Consider the following 24,561-nt stretch of genomic DNA (forward strand, 5'->3'; position numbering starts at 1 on the left):
ATTTGCTAATTTATTTTGAAATTTTAACCCTTTTAAAATGTAACTAAACCATATGGACACAAAAAAAAATTGTGTCATGTCATTGACCCATATATCATGAATTTAGTATGCATAACTTGTGTAAAAAAAAATTAAAAGTCTCTATCAAATATCACAATTAAAATTCACCATTTAGGTACTTTGGCAAAACATATGAATACATGTGAAATATGTTGCTATTTTCACAGTTTATTCAAAAAGGCATCAACAGTGACATTGATCATATGATGATAAGCAGTTTTTCACAGAAAATACAAGTGCTACACATGTGAATTCACTTTATTACTGTCTGGCAAGAAACCTGCACTGTTTGTTTGGCCGTCTGATTACATCATATCTGAATGAAAGACGGGTGAAACACAGACACAAGGTCTCCGGCTAAGGTTCAGATTTAGTGAAGCACTGCAGCACCGGGAGTTTCCAGCGTGAGCCGCTGTGTATCCGCAGGTCCAGCCACTCCTGCTGAGCCACGGCCAGGTAAGACTCGGGCGGGGTGGAGGAGAGCGGCTCCGGGGTCAGCGTGCTCTCGGCTCGCGTCAGGGCCTGCTGGCACGCCGCCTGAATGTCCATGCTCTCCAGATTATTGAGACTGCCTGCTGCCTGATCCATGACCTGAGCGCTGTTTGGACCTGAGGGAACACAGCACACGGGGATTAACGTGAAGCTGCTGCTGATCACATGACATCAAGACTCCAGATTGATCTTCATAGATCAATTTTGATCATAAATGCATGTGACTCTTCAGAAGAACATTGCTTTAGTGTTGTTCACATGGATACAGGACATCTTATCAGAACAAATGGACAAATTAATACGTTTCTTTGTTTTTACAAGTAATTCCCCAGAGGTTTGACGTTTTAAATGATCCAAGATTCATTTTCTTGTTCATTGTGACTACAAACTTTTTCGGAGCGTTATGAATCTTTTGAGTCGAATCAGTGATTCGGATCGCGTGTCAAACCGCCAAACTGCTGAAATCACGTGACTCTGGCGCTCCGAACAGCTGATTTGATTTGTAAAGCTCAGAAGCTTCCTGAAGCAGTGTTTTGAAATCGGCCATCACTAAATAAGTCGTTATTTTGTTTTTTTGGCGCACCAAAAATATTCTTGTCGCTCTATTGAGATATAACCACTGAACTCACATGAACTGTTTTAAATATGTTTTTAGTGCCTTTATGGTCCAAGTAATAAATTACATTATTTTTGTTTTTGGGTGAACTAACCCTTTAAGGCATTTTAATGAAACCTGAACAATGTAAGGCTGAACACTTTCCTCATTTTGGCTGCGTGAGATTCTCCAGCTTTGTTGTTGTTGAGCTGTTAAAGCTCCGCCCTCTTCTGGAAAGGGGGCGGGAGCAGCAGCTCATTTGCATTTAAAGGGACACACACAAAAACGCCGTGTTTTTGCTCACACCCAAATAGGGGCAAATTTGACAAGCTATAATAAATGATCTGTGGGGGATTTTGAGCTGAAACTTCACACACACATTCTGGAGACACCAGAGACTAATATTACATCTTATAAAAACGGGCATTATAGCTTGGATTAACTCAATTCCTATGGATTCATTTTACCTTTGTGACCTTTTTGGTTACCTGGACTTTCAATGGAGAGACTGCTCAGGTTTCATTAAAAATATATTAATTTGGTTTGAAAGATGAACCAAACTCATATGGTTTGGAATGACACAAGGGTGAGTAAACGATGAATGTGAATTTTTGTGAACTCACAGCAGTGTCTGAAGGACTCCCAGCCACGAGAGGGCAGGTAAGGTTTGGCCATAGGTTGCTGAAGCAGGCACACGATGGCATTATCCACCTGATGAAAGACGCGCAGAGACAGCAGCTTCTGGTGCAGCTCCTCCGAGAGGCTGTATTCCTCTGAACGAATGAGGTCTCGAATCAAGTCAAAGTCCTGCTTCAGCTGCAGAGCTCCCTGAATGCTGGTGTGGACGATCAACTCAAGTAAATGAACAGTGAAGCGCTACTGTAAGTCCATTACTCCATCACATGCATACCAACCTAAACTTGATCTTCTGTTTGAGGATGTGTTCCATCCAGGCCTCCATGAAGGCCGTCATGGCCTCAGCGAGAGCAGGAACGCGGGCGTCTTCGGGCAGCGTCTGAACGCCCTCCAGCACCTGACCGATCACGCTCTGAGCCGCAGACGCTGCGTAATCGCTCGGACTGCTGGGCAGCTCTGAAAATATGAACATCATCTTCAATATACTGTTGAAGCACAGACACACATTTGCATTCATTGCGTCCGTACCAGTTTTGTGACTGATCCTCCAGTGTTTTGCTGATGGCATGGTTTGCTCAAAGATCTCCACAGACATTCTCTTACAGTCCATAGAAAAGTTCTTCAGGACAAGATCTGAGAAAGCCTGCAATATGAGACGAGACAAACCGCACAGAAAACTTCTCATAAGGTTAAAATGTTCATCATTTTATTGGTTCCCTGTTGTAGATTTGGGGATGAGGGGAGATTTTTTTATTTTTTTTATTATTTGAAAGTAGTCTTTTCTGCTCATCAAGGCTGCAATTATTTGATCAAAAATACCATAAAAACAGTAAAATTGTGTAATATTATTACAATGTAATGAGACTGTTTTCTATGTGAATATATAGTAAAGTGTAATTTATTTCTGTGATGCAAAGCTGAATTTTCAGCATTATTACTCCAGTCTTCAGTGTCACATGATCCTTCAGAAATCATTCTAATATGATTATTTGATGCTCAAGAAACATTTATGATTATTATCAGTGTTGAAAACAAATATTTCTGTGCAAACTTTTATACATTTTTTCAGTATTCTTCATAGAAAGTTCAGAAGAACAGCATTTATTGGAAATATAATTGTTTTTGTGACAATGTAAATGACTTTACTGTCACTTTTGATCAAATTAATACATCCTTGCTGAATAATAGTAGTAAAAATAATAATCTTACTGACCCCAATCAATCTTTCAGTTTCTTTCAGCATGCACTCACCCTCACATCTTTCCAAACCTGTATGACTTTCTTTCTTCAATGAAATGCATTATTTTGAGAAATGTTGGTAACCAAACAATTTTGGTGATCTTCCACTGTATGGACTTCATTATTTCTTCATATTTCTTCAAAATATCTTCCAAAAAGTCAAGTTTGGAAAGACGTGAGGGTGATTATTATCATTTTTGGGTATGCCATTAACAATGTTAGGCAGGAAATATGTAATGATCCTGTAATTTCTCACTTGTAGATGTGTGAGAGCCTGAGAGAGTGAAGCTGTCTGCTGAATGATCAGACGCTGATCTGAATCTCTGCCGACGGCTCGAGTGAGGTGAACCAGGCTCTCCACTGACTCCTTGAGATCCTTAACATAAACAAATGTTAGATTAGGGGTGTGTGATATGACAATTTGTGAACAATTAAAATATCTCCTCAATCTGCCTTTGAAGAGAGATCGTAGCATTGTGCTACAGTGCATTCAATCAGTTGCGGTTCTGCCGCCTCCATCCCAAAATACTTTGCAACGCGATTCATACATTCACATCACATGTTTAGCACGCTCATGCGAGCGCAGTTCTTCACCATCACGAAAGTTTATTATTTGCACGCTGTTCTGAAGCTTTCTTAGCACAAACATCTGAAGGACAAGCACACTAAAAGCCTGTCACAGTGTGCGAGTACTGAAATAAGTTCTCTTTCGTCTCTTATTGTGCTTAAACTGTCAAATATTATTACATATTTATATCTTAAGTGAATGCAAACAGTTCGGATGCGCGTCAGTATATTATGATACACATGTGTATCAGTATATTAGATCCGGGCATCAGCTCTTAAAGTGACAGCAGCCTAATAAACCTGCTGCTGCATGTGTCATTAATGTTTATCAAACAATAAAAGATCACTGCTCTTCAATAAATAACTTCAGTAGCTGTAATAAGAATCAATGTATATTTAATTCAAGCAGTGAAGTCTATGTAGTGTTTTATTTTTACATTTGTTTATTAAATTTCTTACTTGAATTCTACTGTTAATTATTACACCTACTGTAGCTGAAAATATTAACCTTTCATTTGTACCTTATATTGTATTTGTCCTATTATTTGTAATTTGTTCTTATTTTTAATAACAAAGATAAAATATTTAAATAAAATAAAGTGAAATAAGATTTCGGTCGTATCGCCCATCTCTACTTTGGCCTAAATGGTCTGTAGTTCTTTATTATTTTATATTTTGTTACCTTGTGAGGATAATTTTTCTAAAACAGTGCAACTGGTTTGGCTGTATTGCTCAGGTAGTTGCAAAATAGTCTTAAAAACTGTTGTGATCCTGTCCAAAAAAAATTGTGATGTATTTTTGCCATATGTATAAAATATATATCCTTCAACAAAAAGATGGATAAATGCATGGAGGTGAGTATTTAATTTACCTTGAGATCTCCTTGTGTGACCAGCAGGAACTTACTAATGGACCAGGAGGCCAGAAACTGGTAGGCTTTACTCATAACCCAGACAGTCGAGGACTGGACCGTGACAACTGACCTGCACAACAACCCCAGATGACGCTTCCTAAGGCTCCTGGATCCTCGGTCACCTAGTGAAAGACATCAGTGCCAACAGGATGAGCTCATGTGATCTTATGTACTCTGAACGGTGTCCAAACTAGGGATAAGTACTGGTACATTGTTACGAGGTAACTTTCAGATTATAATATATAAAGATATATAAAGCAAGTATTTTTCTAATTCACTCATTTCTAATGCTTTTTGCTATTGATATTATTTGAATTATTGCTTGTAATTTGATTCTTTGATATTTATTTTATTACAGATTGTTAAATAATTATCTGGAAAAAAAAACTCCAAGCACATGTTTAATAGAAAAATAATCAAAATATGTTTTAATGTAATTTGATAATATTTATATTGTTATTTACTTGTATAGCATTTTAGTGTTTGCTGTGAAATTATGATGTAGAAAGAAATTAGTATTTGTATTGAGCAAGGATGCATTAAATTGATCAAAAGTGACATTAAAAACATTTATAATGTTACAAAAGATTCCATTTTAAATAAATCTGAACGTTCTATTCATCAAAGAACCCTGAAAAATAAAATGTATCCAAAAAATGTAACCAGTTTCCACAAAAATCTGAAGCAGCACGAACATGGATAAAAATCATAAATTTTTCTTGAGCATCAGAATGATTTCTGAAGGATCATGTGACACTGAAGACTGGAGTAATGATGCTGAAAATTCAGCTTTGATCACAGGAATAAATTACACTTTACTATATATTCACATAGAAAATAGTTGCTTTACATTATAATAATATTTAACCATATTACTGTTTTTTATTAAATAAACACAGCCTTGGTGGGCAGAAAAGACTTCTTTTAAAAACATTAAAAATCTCAAAGTTTTGAACGGTTTAGCATCATGACATCCCTAATCTAGACATTGATCATACAGAAGAAGACAGAAGTGTGAAGTTGAGTACCGGGCTCTATGTCTGGGTGTTGCAGGAGCTGAAGAACGGTGTGGAGAGGCGGGAAGAGCTGGAGGATGAGGTCCATGGTGGCCGTCCTCACCGCACATCGCTCCTGTTTTACTGCAGGGACACACTTCTCTTTCAGCCCGGAGCCCAGCGACACACATATCACTGCAATACAACAGGACACAATCACACAACGACAATCATTTCACCTCTGAAGACTCTGACACCTGAATAGTCATATTATGGTAAAGACAACTCACTTTCATCCCACCGAGTGAAGGCAGCAGTAGACAAAATATAAGAGCAGAAACTGCTCAAACTTTCTTTACATTCTTCTGGAATGAGGTCTAGAAAGACAGAAAAAGAATGGAAAATAATCCTGAAAAAAACCCACTTTGATTTCAGATAAGTCAAAAACTTCAATGCAGGAAGGAGTACTTGAGCACAATATACAGTGACAGTCACTATATTAGTATCAGTTAAAAATAATTTTCACTATAAAAATATTTATGTGCATATTTTCTACTGTACATTCAAATGTTTTAATGGCCAGTTTCACTTTAAACATGTTCAGTTATAGAATTATGAGTATAGAAAAGTAAGAAAGGTATAGACTTCATCATATCTGTTATTGGTCATAACAAAATAATTGGCCAATATTTTTTTCAGTGCATCCCTAGGAAAACACGACATGAAAAAACAAATGAAATCAACCCTGTTCATTAAAAAAAAAAAAATATTCCTATGAAGTTTCAAATAAATTTGAATATTATTTGAATTTTGAGTGAATCACATGAAAACTGTCAAATATGTGCATATTTCACATCAGAATTAAACAATAAATAATATTTTGCATAAAGAAAATTAATCCAAGGAGAATGTAGATATTTCATTTTTATGAACATTACGCATTTTCCCAAATGTCATTAATATAATGCATACAAATTGATTATTTATATTCTAAGAATAAATTAGTTTATTATATATATATATATATAATATAGACAATATAGATATAGAGAGATATAATATAGAGAGAGAGAGAGAGAGAGAGAGAGAGTAAAGTTTAGGGTCAGTATAATTTTTAAAAGAAATTAATACTTTTATTCAGCAAGGATGCATTAAATTGATCAAAAGTGACAGTAAAGATTCATAATGTTACAAAAAAATTCTATTTCAAATTATTAGAACTTTCTATTCATCAGAGAATATTGGGAAAAAAATGTATTATGGTTTCCACAAAAATATTAACCAGCACAACTGTTATAATAACTCAACAGTTATATTTAAAATACAACACCAAAACTATCTTTAAAATATAAAACATTGTAATAATATTTCATAATATTAATTCTGTTTTTACTGTTTTTTGATCAAATGAAAGCAGCGTACTTCTCACCAACCTCAAACATTTTAATTGTAGTGTACATCATGATTGTATGTAGTTTAACGCAAAAATATACTTCATCTCTTTTGATTTTGAGGTGAAATATGACCCAGCAATTTCATTATAAGATTAGTAGGGCTGGTATTGACACAATTTTCACAATTCGATTCGATTATTATTCACATGCTTTCGATTCGATTCGATTATTTTGGATGTAGTATATCAGCTTCAGTACATGGCAAATCTCTCAAATAATGCTGTAAACTACACATGAGTCAGCTGGTACTACTATAATAATATTGAAGGTTAAATTAACTTATTTATATACAAACACTTAAATTACACTCAATGATGTTTTAATTATAAATAAAGTTTAGAATTGCATCATCATATTTCTACTCCAATTCGTTTTTTTGAAATATAAACATTTAAATCGCGGCTGTCATAACTGATTTATTCAAACATGCATTAAATATTGAAGAACATTAAAAATTATAATGAATATGTATTGGTGCATAGCTATATTTATCTTTCTAGAGTTCACTTTTCTATCTGACTAATGAGTTTATGGTCACTGAATATGTTTTTCTGAGGTAAATGTGACGTCACGTGACATTGAAGCTGTTTTATTGACGTCTTTCGGAGGTTGAAACACTGATTGAGCGATTACACGAGACATGATACGGATTTCAGTAAGTTGTACTGTACAGGGAGTGCAGAATTATTAGGCAAGTTGATTTTCTGATCATATTTTTTTCCCAAGCACATTTTACCAATTCCAATCCACATCAATCTTAATAACTACTATTAATATTGTTTTTAATCATTTATAAGTGATATATAATTGTTCATGAAGGCTGGAAATGAAAAATGCCTTATATTCAGGTGTGCAGAATTATTAGGCAAGTTTTCTTTTACAGGCAAAATGAGCCAAAAAAGAGATTTAACTCAGACTGAAAAGTCAAAAATTATTAAATACTCATGAGAAGGACGCAATACTAATGCAATACTAGAAATTGCAAAGTTAAAGCATGACCAAGGGACAGCAAAATGCTCATTGGGTCAGCGGGGTCAGACAAAAACAGGTGGAAAAGAAAAGACACATGTTAACTGCAAAATAATTAAGAATTAAGGTGAAGAATTAAGTGTGAAACCATCAGGAACCCTTTAGTCTCCAGCGCCACCATTTTCCAGAACTGCAACCTACCTGGAGTCTCCAGAAGTGCAAGGTGTTAGGATCTCAGAGACTTAGGTTAGCTAAAGAATCCTAAAAAATGACCTGCACTTGATAAGAATCACAAGCTGAAGTGTTATAAAATACATGAAGACTGGGTTTTTATAGGCCTTATAAACAGACAGCTTGAGAGTGACTCCTGAAGGACCAGCACCACATCCTCTTGTACCACTGTTTGAAGAATTTATCTTCCAGAATCTGGCAGTAAGTTTTGGAAGATCATTTTTAGTCCATCTCTGCAAGACAGACATTTCAGGATAAGAGATGGACTAAAAGTGAACTCAAACACCTTACTGCCAGATTCTGGATAAATTCTTCAAACAGTGGTACAAGAGGATGTGGTGCTGGTCCTTCAGGAGTCACTCTCAAGCTGTCTGTCTATAAGCCCTATTAAAACCCAGTCTTCATGTATTTTATAACACTTCAGCTTGTGATTCTTATCAAGTGCAGGTCATTTTTTAGGATTCTTTAGCTAACCTAAGTCTCTGAGATCCTGACACCTTGCACTTCTGGAGACTCCAGGTAGGTTGCAGTTCTGGAAAATGGTGGCGCTGGAGACTAAAGGGTTCCTGATGGTTTCACACTTAATTCTTCACCTTAATTCTTAATTATTTTGCAGTTATCATGTGTCTTTTCTTTTCCACCTGTTTTTGTCTGACCCCGCTGACCCAATGAGCATTTTGCTGTCCCTTGGTCATGCTTTAACTTTGCAATTTCTAGTATTGCATTAGTATTGCGTCCTTCTCATGAGTATTTAATAATTTTTGACTTTTCAGTCTGAGTTAAATCTCTTTTTTGGCTCATTTTGCCTGTAAAAGAAAACTTGCCTAATAATTCTGCACACCTGAATATAAGGCATTTTTCATTTCCAGCCTTCATGAACAATTATATATCACTTATAAATGATTAAAAACAATATTAATAGTAGTTATTAAGATTGATGTGGATTGGAATTGGTAAAATGTGCTTGGGAAAAAAATATGATCAGAAAATCAACTTGCCTAATAATTCTGCACTCCCTGTATATTTTAACATACCTTCAGATGTTCATGTTTATTTCGCTGTAACTGGTATTAAAGCGGAGGAGAGGATGATCACATGCTTCTCTTTAACTGAGGCGCTAAAGCGATCTGTCACGCCACATTAAACAGCGCCAAAACGGTATTTATTTTTTGAATCTCATAATAAGATGGACGTCATTTGAAATCTGAGACTTTGCTTCATATCAAAAGTAACAAAGATTATTGTGATTTATTGGATGGGAGGCGCTACATATTCTGCTCATTCATCAACTGAAAACAGACTAGACTAATCGATTCTTGGGATTTAAGAAACGATATCGGTTCATAAAAATGAGAATCGAGAAAAAAAAAAAAAAAAAACGAGAAATCAATATTTTTTACCCAGCCCTAAAGATTAGCATTGCATATCTTCTCAAACATTTGATACGTCAACCTACATCAGTACCTTCAACATATGAGTGTCTGAGCCACGAGACCAACAGCAGCAGCATTTCATCGTTCCACTGGCTGACGCTTCCCAGAGTGCTGCTGTACGGCTGATAACAGAAGTGTCTCACGACCGCTTTCCCAAACTCCCTCCACAGCAGGACCTTATAATGACAGAAGAGCTTCACGCACGCATCCGACCGCCTGAGATCCATCGCGGCCACGTTGAGCGTCCTGCAGGTCATTCTGGGTCTGTTTAGATGCCTCTCCTCTCCTTCACTGGCCCGCCGACAAATCACCATAGAGTCTTCCAGATCGGAAGGGCTTTTGGGGATATGCGGAGCTAGGAGGTTTGTGGAGGTCACTAGGACTTGAAAAAGAGTGTCGAGACACTCTCTATCTCTGGAGATAAACGAAGCGAAGGGAAGATTTGAGGACCAGAGGCTGTGAAGGGGAACATCATCAGCATCATCAACAGCAGCTTCAAGTTGGACTGTATGAATGTTTATTGTGGGTGATGATAAAAGTCTGAGGTTTAAGTGGCTCTTAGGTTGGCTCGCCATATGTAGGAGGTTACTCTGCTGGGAAGACCATGTGTAGAGATGCTCGGCTGCTTTCCGCGCTTGACTCTGAGCAAGAATCATCATCAGCTGCTCAACAGGGAATGCTGTAGGACCAGCTCCGTTTTCAAGCAAACTAGAAGCCGAGCTGAGGACGAGCTGTGAGCTCCTCTTGTCCTCTGAGATCTGGTTGTAAAGCTCGACCGCACACAGCAGGTCCACTAAGGCATCCCGCGGCACGCGGTCCGGCTGGGCAGCGGCCAGAGCGGAAAGAGCGGTGTGGATGCAACGCTCCATCAAGCGCAAGGCCTGGAAGCCCAGCAGATGTAGAGTTCGCCGCATGGAAGCGAGAGTCTCCGCGCGGCTGAAGAGCACACGGCGGAGACGGCGGTCGGCTCGAGCTTTGCTCCAGAGGAGATCCCAGTGGTTGACGTGAACTTGCATTTCTCGGCACAAAGCTCCGAGGCTGAGGTTCCACGTGGAGTTGGGCTGCCCCCTGTCGGCCAAGAGGAGCCGCGTCCTCTCCAACACCGAGCCCAGTTGAGTCACAAAGCAGGTGGCCGCGTGCGTGCGCCGGGCGTACTCGTGGAGGAAGAGCAGCTGGGCTCTCTGCTCCATCAGCTGCTGCAGCTGGCAGTAATGCTGGCTGAAGGCGGCAGCCTGAGGGTGGTGGTAGAAATCCTCCTCCTCCTCAGAGGAAGAGAGACCCGTGACACAGCCCAACAGCCGGCCTCCTGACGCGGGGTCACGGAGCGTGTGGCACTGAGAGCCGAGGCTCTGTAGAGCCTGGCCGAGACGCTGGACGTTTCTGGAGGAACAAGAAGCGATACTCTCGCTCTCAGGGTCCCAGCTGCCATCTTTGCCCTTCTGCCCCATAAACCACTTCAGGCTAGGGTTAAAACGGTTACGAAACAGAGCCTCCGCCCTCTGGAGGGATTTGGTGAACGGACCCTGGTACCAGGAAGCTGGGAGGAAACAAAGGCAGAATATTATAGCTTAAACAGTAAGCAATGCTCAACATGCATGAATTGATAAAATGTATATGAATGCAATATAAGTCGCTTTGGATAAAAGTGTGTACCAAAATGCAAAATAGTAAAGTTAATTTTTTAGTGAAAACAGATATAAAACAGGGTATTTTTTGTCATTTTTCAGAAACCAGGGTTCCCACTCTAAGCCAAATTCCCTGACTTTTCCCTGATTTTCACTGACTAAAAGCTGAATTTCCATGATCTATAATGAACGGAAAAACACTGAGCACTGAGCAGACAAAAATCAGCCACAGACAGTATTTTAAAACCATCCATTTGCAAGCTTTATTTACAAACCCGATTCCAAAAAAGTTGGGACACTGTACAAATTGTGAATAAAAAAGGAATGCAATAATTTACAAATCTCATAAACGTATATTTTATTCACAATAGAATATAGATAACTTATCAAATGTTGAAAGTGAGACATTTTGAAATGTCATGCCAAATATTGGCTCATCTTGGATTTCATGAGAGCTACACATTCCAAAAAAGTTGGGACATGTAGCAATAAGAGGCCGGAAAAGTTAAATGTACATATAAGGAACAGCTGGAGGACCAATTTGCAACTTATTAGGTCAATTGGCAACATGATTGGGTATAAAAAGAGCCTCTCAGAGTGGCAGTGTCTCTCAGAAGTCAAGATGGGCAGAGGATCACCAATTCCCCCAATGCTGCGGCCAAAAATAGTGGAGCAATATCAGAAAGGAGTTTCTCAGAGAAAAATTGCAAAGGGTTTGAAGTTATCATCATCTACAGTGCATAATATCATCCAAAGATTCAGAGAATCTGGAACAATCTCTGTGCGTAAGGGTCAAGGCCGGAAAACCATACTGGATGCCCGTGATCTTCGGGCCCTTAGACGGCACTGCATCACATACAGGAATGCTGCTGTAATGGAAATCACAACATGGGCTCAGGAATACTTCCAGAAAACATTGACTGTGAACACAATCCACCGTGCCATTCGCCGTTGCCGGCAAAAACTCTATAGGTCAAAAAAGAAGCCATATCTAAACATGATCCAGAAGCCCAGGCGTTTTCTCTGGGCCAAGGCTCATTTAAAATGGACTGTGGCAAAGCGGAAAACTGTTCTGTGGTCAGACGAATCAAAATTTGAAGTTCTTTTTGGAAAACTGGGACGCCATGTCATCCGGACTAAAGAGGACAAGGACAACCCAAGTTGTTATCAGCGCTCAGTTCAGAAGCCTGCATCTCTGATGGGATGGGGTTGCATGAGTGCGTGTGGCATGGGCAGCTTACACATCTGGAAAGGCACCATCAATGCTGAAAGGTATATCCAAGTTCTAGAACAACATATGCTCCCATCCAGATGTCGTCTCTTTCAGGGAAGACCTTGCATTTTCCAACATGACAATGCCAGACCACATACTGCATCAATTACAACATCATGGCTGCGCAGAAGAAGGATCCGGGTACTGAAATGGCCAGCCTGCAGTCCAGATCTTTCACCCATAGAAAACATTTGGTGCATCATAAAGAGGAAGATGCGACAAAGAAGACCTAAGACAGTTGAGCAACTAGAAGCCTGTATTAGACAAGAATGGGACAACATTCCTATTCCTAAACTTGAGCAGCTTGTCTCCTCAGTCCCCAGACGTTTGCAGACTGTTATAAAAAGAAGAGGGGATGCCACACAGTGGTAAACATGGCCTTGTCCCAACTTTTTTGAGATGTGTTGATGCCATGCAATTTAAAATCAACTTATTTTTCCCTTAAAATGATACATTTTCTCAGTTTAAACATTTGATATGTCATGTTGTATTCTGAATAAAATATTGAAATTTGAAACTTCCACATCATTGCATTCTGTTTTTATTCACAATTTGTACAGTGTCCAAACTTTTTTGGAATCGGGTTTGTACTTGTTCACAAACATTTTAGTACAAAACTAAGTTAAACACCATTCACACTACTTTTTTTTGCGCTTTAACCCGCACTTTGCACCCTTTGATATTAGGGTTAAATGCTCTAGTCGTACCTCCATCTTACTTACCATCATATTTGTCATTTGATATATATTCCTCAGGAAGTATCTCTGACGGGTCACTTGGCCTTCTCTGTAAAAACACACAAAACACACATGAGTGAGGATGTCAGAGTTCAGTGATGATAAGAAGAACGGCAAATAACATATGGGTCAATGACGTGACGCAAATTTTGTGTGTCCATATGGTGAAATTAAATTTAAAAGGGTTAAAATTTCTAAATAAATTAGCAAATTACTTGCATACATTCTCTTTTTTGAGGACCAAGTCTGTTTTAAAGGTGCAATATGTAAGATTTCTGTCCGCTAGAGGCCTATTCAAAACAAAGGCGTAGCTTGAGCGCGGAATCTTGGGACATGTGGTCTTCACATCACAGTCGGTGGAAACAATAGGGATAGGACTCGGGAAGAACTCATGTTCATGGATGTGATTATTAACGTTACTGTAGTATGAAGCAGAGCAGGAGCGAGTGTTGTGGAGCTGAACGAGGAGCTGGAGCGATTGATCAACACACGCCTCACGAGCAGCGGGACTTTTATTATGACACAGTCGCCGGCGCCGCTTCCGCTTTTCCGGTCATGAGTATGAGGTAATGCAGCTCTGTTTATCATATTAGATACATTTGAGAGTGTTGAAAATGATGTTATAACGTTACTCTGTGCGTTCGCTCGGCGGCTGCTGTGAGACACTGTTACACACTGCAGTAAGATAGATCGATTTTACAATATCATATTAAATGCTGGATGGCTTGTGTTGATAAATGGCATGCAATTAATTACTAAAAATAAAGCTGCGTCTGATTATGCTGTTAGCTACTTGACAAAATAGTGTTTTTCTCTGAGGCATGGTAAAGCATGGTACTTGCAAAACATCAAGAAAATTAGATTTAAACAATAAGACTAAACGTGTTGAGCTATATAACAACAATTAGTTTATAAATATATCAAAACAGTTGTTCCCTTCTCTATTAAAACGTAATATATTAAAGTGTCTTTGGTGTTTCCATGGTTTCTACAAAATAAACCGGAAACCGAGGGTAACGCGGGTGTGAAGCAATCGACAGGCGACTCCTCACACGTTAAAATTGCAATTTCCTCACGATTTACAAATAGTTGCAAACATTTGGGATATTGTAAGTACTCAAGTGAACAAAATATATAACACTGGCCTAGTGGTTTTTGGATATTTTACTGCAAAAATCGTATATATTGCACCTTTAATTCATTTTGAGAGAACAGTTGGAGGATGATTGCAAAAATGTCACTATGGTGTAACGTTGTACCAAATAATTGACCTTGTTTAAAAAAGGTCAATGAAAAATAACACCTGAAATAGCTCCAAATAGTAGGTTAGTTTATATTACATCTTTAATCAGCATCATAAACTAGAGATATTTGACTAAATTGGCCGCTATAACAGAAAGTCTTGTGACCGGTTACACCATTTGACATTTCAATTTAAAATCAAATTTGACAGGCATTATCATGTAAGCACATGACCTTGGAGGGAATTTTTTAAAAAGTTAATACTCATGTCACATGGTCTTCTTACACAATTTGAACAAAATGGCTCCTTGTAAGGTGGTTACACCACCATGACACTTCAGAAATTTGATCTGACTCACATGATTCTCCAAATTAATTATAATATCCAGAACAATGGTGTTCCGTTTACTTTTATTTTCTGAGAATTTCTGGTTACACTTTATTTTACTGAGTACTATTAATTAACTACATGAACTAACTATAGCGTTAGTTAGGGTTAGTTTTTATGCATAATGTACTGTAATTACTATAGTAAGTACATGTAGTAACGTGTAACTACGGCATTGTAAAATAAAGTGTTACCGAATTTTTTTATTGAGAATTTCATTTTTTTAAAACAAGATGAATTATTGGGTACAGTTTTTACAGTTACATTGATGTTTTTGCAATCTTCCCCCAAATATTCTCTCAAAATGAATTAAAATGACATTTTCGACTTTGTCCTCAAAAAATAGAAATTCGAAATTTTAACCCTTTTAAATTTAAACCATATGGACACAAAAAAATAGTGTCATGTCACTGACCCATAAACAGCAAAATCTCCAGAGTTAAATCAACTCTGCTCAGAGTGCATATGGTCCCTCTCTAAATAGTGTTAAAATAACACTGAAGCAGAGTTAAAGTTAATGAGATAATTAAGCAATTAATTAAGCGATGATTGTGCATTAGTGATGAACACCTGCTGCTAACAAGCAGAATCACTGAAGAAAAGAGAAACACAAGAACAACAAATGACTTCAGTCACAGCCTTATTAATCGCTTAATTATCTCATTAACTTCAACTCTGTTTCAGTGTTACTTTAACACTATTTAGAGAGGGACCATATCTGAGAAGAGTTGATTTAACTCTGTTAACTGTTTACTGTGCATGCGGTGAATTAAGTAATGCAAAGGTGTTTGTGGTGGGTCTGACCTGTTCATTATCAGAACGCTGGTTTTCAGGACCGTCAGCAACAGAACTGTTCGTTTTGTCTGTTTGGGATCAGAAATGTCAGAATACAAGCAAATGTTTAAACTTCAATGCTACTGGCTTGATCATTTAATATAATCTGACATTACTGGGAAAAGATTTCAACACAGAACTGAAGGATCTTTTGATCAGAATCTCCCTTCATTGCATTAAATGTTTTAAAATTACAGAGCTTTGAAGTAAACATCTTACAAAGACATATTATTGGCATATATAGAGTGACGACATTTTAAGTAAGTATCTGCTAGGGCTGGGTAAAAAATATTGATTTCTCAAATTTTAATCGATTCTCATTTTTACGAACCGATATCGATTCTTAAATCCCAAGAATCGATTAGTCTAGTCTGTTTTCAGTTGATGAATGAGCAGAATATGTAGCGCCTCCCATCCAATAAATCGCAATAATCTTTGTGCTTTGTTACTTTTGATATGAAGCAAAGTCTCAGATTTCAAATGACGTCCATCTTATTATGAGATTCAAAAAATAAATACCGTTTTGGCGCTGTTTAATGTGTCGTGACAGATCGCTTTAGCGCGTCAGTTAAAAGAGAAGCATGTGATCATCCTCTCCTCCGCTTTAATACCAGTTACAGCGAAATAAACATGCATGAACATCTGAAGGTATGTTAAAATATACAGTACAACTTACTGAAATCCGTATCATGTCTCGTGTAATCGCTCAATCAGTGTTTCAACCTCGGAAAGACTTCAATAAAACAGCTTCAATGTCACGTAACGTCACATTTACCTCAGAAAAACATATTCAGTGACCATAAACTCATTAGTCAGCTAGAAAAGTGAACTCTAGAAAGATAAATATAGCTATGCACCGTTACATATTCATTATAATTTTTAATGTTCTTCAATATTTAATGCATGTTTGAATAAATCAGCCACGATTTAAATGTTTATATTTAAAAAAAACCCGAATTGGAGTAGAAATATGATTATGTAATTCTAAATTTTATTTATAAATAAAACATAATTGAGTGTAATTTAAGTGTTTGTATATAAATAAGTTAATTTAACCTTCAGTATTATTATAGTAGTACCAGCTGACTCTCATGTGTAGTTTACAGCATTAGTTGAGAGATTCTGCTCTAGATAATTTGCCATGTGCTGAAATTGAAATACTACATCCAAAATAATTGAATCGAATTGTGAAAATTGTATCAATATCCAGCCCTAGTAAAGATTTGATTGATTTACATCACAAGAATCACCCTGAGAAGCCTGTTAACATATATAAAGCTGGTATTAGTGAGTCTGTGTGCCAGCATCCCGTTTTAAAGACAATAAGACACATGACACAGATTAAAAGGTGAACCTGTTTGCGTGTTAGTGTCAGTCTGTCCCTCCTGAGAGCCTCCTGATGAGTGAGCCATCTCACCTGCACAGGTACAGCATCACAAACATCACAAACACCGCAGAAACAACATGTTACACAATCATTATGATGATTTACCTGCTCATCTCAGAGGAAAACATGTTTCATCTCTAGTGTGAGAGAGTAAATAAAAGGGAAAATTATTAATATTTATGTTTAATACACAGCTTAACCAAGTATAAATAACATTGCAGCACTCACCTGTCTCTGAAACCATATAAAAGCTCCAGGTTGTGATTTATTCCAGTGTTTTAGTTTAAAATCCTCCATTATATTACGCGGATGCTAACAGGCTAACTGATGTTGACTCGCCAGAATATCTTGTATAATAACATCTTCTTGACAGACACTAGTTAGTGCACACGATCAACCTTCACTTCAGTTCCTATTATTGGAAGACTCCTATTTCGAGGGGTATGATGGTGGCAACAGGTTAGTAATCCTCAGTTAAGCACATATACCGGAATTAGCGTAGCATGAGGAGAACAGCCAATCAGAGGAGAGAACGCCGGCTCTGCTCAATAACTAGTGAGCTGCCTACATAGACAGCAGCATTTATGATGCTATCTTTTATGGTGCCTAGAAGTGTTTATGGGTGTTATTCAGGTGTTTATGGTGGGTTGTAGCTTACCTGAAATATATTTTTTTTTCATTAAACTGGGATATACTAGTGTCTAGAAAGAAAATAATCCGTAGGATTGAGACAGAGGTGGATCGTGTGCACTTCATTAAAGGGACAGTGCACCCAAAAATGAAAAATTTTCATTCAAGTCATTATTTACTCACTCTCAAGTTGTTCCAAATCTGTATGAATTTCTTTATTCTGCTGAACACAAAAGAAGATATTTTGAAGAATGTTGGTAAACAAAACCATAGTATTTTTTCTTCCATACTATGGAAATTGTTTGGCGTTACCGAAATATCTTATTTTGTAAAATATAGCCACAAGCGGCAATCTTATAAACTCTGATAAAGTTTTATTATAATTAAAGTGAGGATTCAGAAGAAAGAATTTAGATTCGAATTTGATTATTATAGCACAAATTTTCACAAAAATTGGTACGCTGCTGCCGGCCATGTTTTTTTAAAGTATCTAAGTCATATTAGATGATTTGTTAGGACTGTCCACCAAAGAAGATGCATACCAATTTTCAACTGAAAGGGTTAGTTCATGTTAGTTCACCCTCATGTCGTTCCACACCCGTAAGACCTTCGTTAATCTTCGGAACACAAATTAACATATTTTTGATGAAGTCCGATGGCTCAGTGAGGCCTGCATAGCATCAGTATGAACAACACATTCTCATGTTTACACGAGTATACGGTGAGACAAATAACCGACAACTATTATCTGGTCATTCCAGTTTAATACTGTATTTATTTTCAAAAGGTTCTTAATAAAATAGAAATTAACAAGTCAAAAAAAACATTTCTAAAAAAAAAAAAAAAACATTTAAAATCACAAACTACTTAACATTGCAAATTTGTTGCACGTTTCAACAAACTGATAAATACAAGAGAAGGTCCGCTGAGCACTGGACTACCACCACAGGAAGTTAAACAATTCCAAAATTTACACATTTACATTTTCTTTTCAAGACCCAAAAAAGGAAAAGGTGGAAAGAACTCGGTGCATTCGGTGATGAAGGCGACAAAACCTTCTCTTTAAGAAGCTGTCAAAACCTGTGTTATCACAAAAACACCAGAACCTGTTGAAAGCATTTCACTATAATCATCAAAACGAACCGTGAGATGAACAGTGCATTAAAATAATTCAGCTGCTCAGGATTTCTCTCGATGTCAGTGTAGCTGCTCAGGACATTTCGGCATCCTCGATTTTCATCATCTTTTTAGGGGTTCCTGTGAATGAGTCCTGCAAATGAGGAAAAAGTTAAAAACCTCAGACAAAAATCAAATTAAAAATGGTATTGAAATGTCACTTCCGAGTATTCATGCCTATCCCTAATCAATTTTAGTGTAACCGTCACACTATAGATGCATTACAACAGCAGAAGAAAAATAAAATAAAATCTTTTCTAGGTTAATTTGAGCAGTGTTAATTTTGATAGCAAATTGATTTAGTTTTAGTCCGTCTTTTGACTAAAATGCCATTTAGTTTGAGCCACATTTTAGTCAGTGAAAATTGTTTTAGTCTAGTTTATGTTGACTAAATATCATATGATTTTAGTCGACTAAATCTACAGTAGACTTAGTCGACTAAAATCTAATTTACTTAAATTGTAATGCATTCAGTAAGCATTTCTCTAACAATACACAGATCCAATACACTGATATACATCTGATATTCTCCAAACTGTTTCTGTTCACTTAAGATAATCAACTGTACTTTACTCGCCAAAACTGACCGTTTTGGCGTTTTTTTGACCGTTTAAGTACAAAGACACAAAAGAGAGCTAAATTCAGTGCTTTTCAGGGATTGACACACTTGAGGTAGTATTATAGTTTGTTTTTTAAAAAAAAATAGATTTTTAGTTTTTCTGCTTTCATTGTAATTTTAGTTAAAAGTTTTAGTAATTTTTTGTTTGTCTTTTAGTTTTCGCTTTTAAATGTCATTATAGTTTTATTTATTAAGCTAAAGCTTGGAATCTACATGAAATAAGTGTACATTTTTTATATTTTTATTTCAGTTAACATTTATTTCAACTAATGAAGATTTTTTTATGGTTTTAGGTTTTACTAATAACCCTTATACTTGTAAAATATATTGAATAATGTGTCAAATAATGTTCTTAGTCTTTCCTTCCTGTGACAGAAGATATAGTAGTTTACTATGAATTGAATTAAACTAAATTAAGCTTGTTTGTTTGTTTATTCTATGGCTATTTTCATGGCAAGAACAACATTAAAAATAAATAAATAAACATAATTAGCACAGTAATAACAAAAAACAACAGTTAATAATCAACTCATATAAATATAAACAAACATTATATAAAGATTTTTCATTTCAATATGTTAAAAATAATCTAGTGGATGTTTTCAAAAATCTTAAAGAACTTTCTGCATAAAAATGTTGCCGTGTGACATTCAAAGCAATTAAATTAAGTTAAATAGTTTGATATGTAAACAAAATAACAATAATGACCAGGTAAAAATAATTATAAACCATCCCAAAAATACAGTGACTCTTATTCTGTCTCGTCTGCTCATTTAAGTTCAGATGAGGGAGATAAAATATGCATTCTTACAACCGTTTAAAACGTATTACCATATAAACATTGTGTAGTAACCATTGTCATAATTCATCAACATTAGCTTATGAGCAATCGCTTGGCATACATGTGCGCTATTCATTAATTGCGAAACAGTCTGAAGTGCTGCTGGGCGAGCCTGTAGAGTTGTGCAACAGCGCCACGTTTTCCCACGGTTAGATCAGCACGTTACACTTCAAATGTGCGCATCTTCCACACAGGACAGCAGTCCCGACTAGATATCTTCCCAAATCGTCCCTCTCTATCATTTTCGTTTCGTTTTTATTTGTTGACAAAAATTATTCGCCAGTGAAATTAACACTGCATTTGAGACCATTTCACAAACTTCTGGAAATTGCCAGCATTTTTAATTAAAAAAAAAAAAAAAAAAAAAAAAAAAAAATTGGATTCCTGGTGGGACCGATCATATTTACTTCAGTATTGGGAACTGAACTGTAAATTGGGAAACTTACGTCCGTCAGAGACAGTGATGGTGCATTGGTTGTTGGACACTCGGATTCAGTATCCGCCGAACACTCCACATCGAACTCAAAGTCCATGATTTCATCAAAGTCAATCTCCTCTCTGTTACAAAAACGGAGTAAATGAACACTGGAAACTCTAAAACCACAATTAATTAATTGTGTTGCCACATGTAATGGTGTTTTTCCCTTTTAGGAAGCTTACATTTGCTGCAGGTCGCCTCCCTCTTCCGCAGGAGGATCCCACGCGTGAAGCTTGACCCGCCACAGCTTGATCTGCTGGTCCCAGGAGCGCCGGCTGTACTTCTTGAACTTGTTTGGAGTCTTTGGATGAACGCCCTGCTGTCTCATATGCCTAAAATAAAGCATTTAAGATTGTTTTAACCCTTATCAATAAGACAATCCGAGAGGTCATAGCAGGTTAATACATGCGTTTATTTAGAAAAAACAAGCATGATCTCACGCACTTGGGAACTTCTTTGATGTATCTGTCATACGCGAGCGTGTTTTTCCCATAATTGATCTGTTTCTGTCGTCTCACGAGCGTGGTCTCGTCTGTCTCCATGTCGCCTTTAGCAGGAGAGTCTTTGGAGTCTCTCGAGTCTCTGGAGTCTGAACTGAGAGAACAAGAAAAGCTCGGGTTAAACTCAAACCAATGATATACTTGCAGTGAAAACACGGAAAATGTTACAATCACAAACCTTCCAGATGAGATTTTTCTGTCTCTTTGAGGAAAATCAGCCGCAAGAATCCTTCTTCTGTATCTGAAAAAGAGAATCAGTTACACCTGTGCATTCATATTATCAAACTAAACCCATATTTAGCCAAGAAAAATGGTCATGTATGCAATACAAATCTGATTTATATCAAGAGAGGCAACTGACCGATGCATATCACGCCGGACATTTGATCGCATTTCCTCAGCCTCCACCTCATCGCCCCAGTTTTTCACTCTGGACACGGGTCCGTCACTCTCTGGGGTTGTAAAACTGCACATAAAAATGGCTTGTTCAGTCATGACAAATGAACCAACCATCATTTGAATGCCAGGATGAGATCAGATGCAATTTCATTCAATTTATGCATCTGATACACACTGAACAACACTTCAAAACAAATCCAGTTGACTCTCTTGAGAAAGCGGCGCCTGACACTAAATGCAAGATGAGAAATCGTACCTTTCTGGTCTGCGTGAGCTCTGTGAACATCTCTGATCTCTGGCCGGCTCTTCTTCAGCATTAGATTTCCTCAGAACACCATCTGCTCCACGCTTCCTACAATGGGACCATCTTGAAGCACCTTTGTTCCTTCAAAACAACACATGAAGAATGAGTTCACATGCATTAGAAATATGAGCAGTTTGTAAATAATGAATTCATGTAAACACATTAAAGGATTAGTTCACTTTCAAATTAAAATTTCCTGATAATTTATTCACCTCCATGTCATCCAAGATGTTCATGTTTTTCTTTCTTCAGTGGAAAAGAGATTAAGGTTTTTGATGAAAACATTCCAGGATTTTTCTCCTTATAATGGACTTCAATGGCCTCCAGACAGTTGAAGGTCAAAATTACAGTTTCAGTGCAGCTTCAAAGAGCTTTTAAATGATACCAGACGAGGAATAAGAGTCTTATCTAGAGAAACCATCACTCATATTCTAAAAACATAAATACAATTTTTATACATTTTAACCATAAATGCTCATCTTGAGCTAGCTCTCTTCTTCTTTATTAGAATTCCGGCAGTGTAGACACTGCTAAGTGTATTACTGCCCTCCACAGGTCAAAGTTTGAACTAAATTGTCATATACAATATGCTAGTGCAAGTATATAACAATTAGTTCAAACTTTAACAAAGAAGAGAGCTAGTTCAAGATGAGCATTTATGGTTAAAACGTATATAATTTATCATTTATTTTTAAAGAAAATGAGCGATGGTTTCTCTAGATAAGACCTTTATTCCTCGTCTGGTATCGTTTAAAGCTGGAATGTTTTCATCAAAAACCTTCATTTCTTTTCGACTGAAGAAAGAAAGACATGAACATCCTGGATGACATGGGGGTGAGTAAATTATCAGGAAGTTTTCATTTAAAAGTGAACTAATCCTTTAATCATATTACACACAAATCTGCTGTATTATAAATATCTTCTTGCAACCAAAAAACAACTTATTAAACCAAAACTAGCAAATATTACTGTTTAAGTTGGCCTTTGCTTTCAAGGAAGTTTTCTGCTGTCAACACACACGATATTGAGCTGCTCACTACAGCATAAAAACGACTAAATAATAATGCACACTGAGAGAAGTGAGTGCTGTGGTAAAATCCTGATGTTCTGATGGCGCCAACTACTCATTTACAGTCTAAACGCGAGGCGGGAGATCTTCACACCTCATTCATTCACTGTATAAAGGTGTCGACAAGAGTTAGAGACGTAAAAAGACTGTGAAAAGTTAAAAGGAGTGCAAAAACGCGTGATTTAAAGACCAAAACAGACTAAACGTAGACAATAGCTTAGTGTCTTGCTATGCTAGCAAACCGTGAACACAGCATTAAAAGTAAAATCATCTTCACCGAGCAAGTTTTGAAATTCTTACCTGTTCTCGTCAGGTTTGTAATCGTTTTCGCATTTGTATCTTCGATGTTCGGACATTTCTTCGAGTGGAAATTAAGAAACCGTGCGAACAAACAGCTGCCGGGTTTGGATTAAACCGCGCCAATGTCCCGCAGCGGAGTACGTCAACATCGAGGTCACATGACTATTGAGGGGCGGCGCTAGTGACGTATTTCCAGAACAGGCCCGCCCACTTTCGTCGATCTTCAAGTCATAGGAACTTTTCATTTGTGTTAGTTTATAGTGTGTGGATCACATCGAGAGTTTAGCGCGTAAAATCACGTAAGCGCTCTTTTTCCGTTTTAAAAAGCTGTGGCGGGAATCCAAACAGACAAAGCTCACTGTTTGGAGGTCTATTATCTTCAAAATAATGATAAATACAGTCTCGATCACTGAAATAATGTGATCCCTATATGGAAAAGCAAATGGCGGCTTTCGATTTCTAAGTAATTTGTAATTTTCATACAAGAAAAGCGACTCTAGGAGCACTGTTATGATCATCAGTTATCATTTGTTAGATTTTACCTCAAAATTGATCTTCCTGGTTCATTTGTAGAAGCTAATAAATTCAGGTATGGCAGTTGTCAGTCACTTAAGAATATGTAATTTACATTAATTAGATCTGCTGTTACAGGTACAAAATAATGACGCAAAACTAATACAATTCACGATCTCAGTGTTAAAATTAAAAGTAAGCAAGTAGGCCTACAATTATGTGTGAGTTCAGTTTCCATTTGTAGGCCTACATGTTGAGCTTCTTCAACTTTATTTGTTGTTTTATTTCTTTATATGGGTTAAATAAAAAGTTTTACTTCTATAGAGCCTTTTCAGGGCTCAAGGACGCTTTACAATGTACATATATACATGTTTATACGTGAGATACCTCTCTTTCTCATATATATTTACAATTTTACTTGTACCTAAATAACATTGTTAATTCACATTGTATCTAAATAAAGAAAAATATCCAATATTCCAAAAAACTTCTTCCTGCAATTTAGAACGATTTAGAAATTTACCCACAACGCAATACACAAACAAAAATAACATTAACATTCAGACATCAAAGACCAATAAGAATATTCTGCTGTACACAGACAAACATGAACACATGCACAATTGTCCTCTTTCTCCTCCAGCAACACTTGCATTTGATTT

At 36.9% G+C, this 24,561-nt stretch overlaps 2 protein-coding genes across 3 annotated transcripts; both read right to left on the reverse strand.

Annotated features, from left to right (window-relative positions):
* Positions 1–208: 208 nt before the first annotated feature.
* ccdc142 (coiled-coil domain containing 142) lies at positions 209–17,582 on the reverse strand. 2 transcript variants are annotated; one of them, XM_048176203.1, is made up of 14 exons: positions 17,299–17,581; positions 17,176–17,207; positions 17,038–17,100; positions 15,654–15,712; positions 13,205–13,268; positions 9,616–11,121; positions 5,788–5,874; positions 5,531–5,692; positions 4,461–4,624; positions 3,279–3,398; positions 2,312–2,426; positions 2,062–2,239; positions 1,771–1,982; positions 209–668 (listed from the first exon to the last, which is right to left on the reverse strand). In XM_048176203.1, the coding sequence occupies exons 3-14, from the start codon at positions 17,093–17,095 to the stop codon at positions 418–420; spliced, it is 2,976 nt and encodes a 991-aa protein (XP_048032160.1). In that variant the 5' UTR covers positions 17,096–17,100; positions 17,176–17,207; positions 17,299–17,581; the 3' UTR covers positions 209–417. The 2 variants fall into 2 exon arrangements, with proteins under 2 accessions (XP_048032160.1, XP_048032159.1); XM_048176202.1 differs by lacking the exon at positions 17,176–17,207 and having other exon boundaries at positions 17,299–17,582.
* An 873-nt stretch (positions 17,583–18,455) lies between these two features.
* On the reverse strand, positions 18,456–23,543 carry LOC125258951 (stem-loop binding protein). Its single transcript, XM_048176204.1, has 8 exons — positions 23,387–23,543; positions 21,970–22,098; positions 21,676–21,780; positions 21,493–21,555; positions 21,259–21,408; positions 20,997–21,146; positions 20,783–20,894; positions 18,456–18,970 (listed from the first exon to the last, which is right to left on the reverse strand). Exons 1-8 carry the CDS (start codon positions 23,440–23,442, stop codon positions 18,911–18,913), a joined length of 825 nt encoding a protein of 274 aa, XP_048032161.1. The 5' UTR covers positions 23,443–23,543; the 3' UTR covers positions 18,456–18,910.
* Between the last annotated feature and the right edge of the window lie 1,018 nt (positions 23,544–24,561).

The sequence above is a fragment of the Megalobrama amblycephala genome, linkage group LG23, assembly GCF_018812025.1.
Source record: "Megalobrama amblycephala isolate DHTTF-2021 linkage group LG23, ASM1881202v1, whole genome shotgun sequence".
In the NCBI taxonomy this organism is placed as follows: Eukaryota; Metazoa; Chordata; class Actinopteri; order Cypriniformes; family Xenocyprididae; genus Megalobrama; species Megalobrama amblycephala.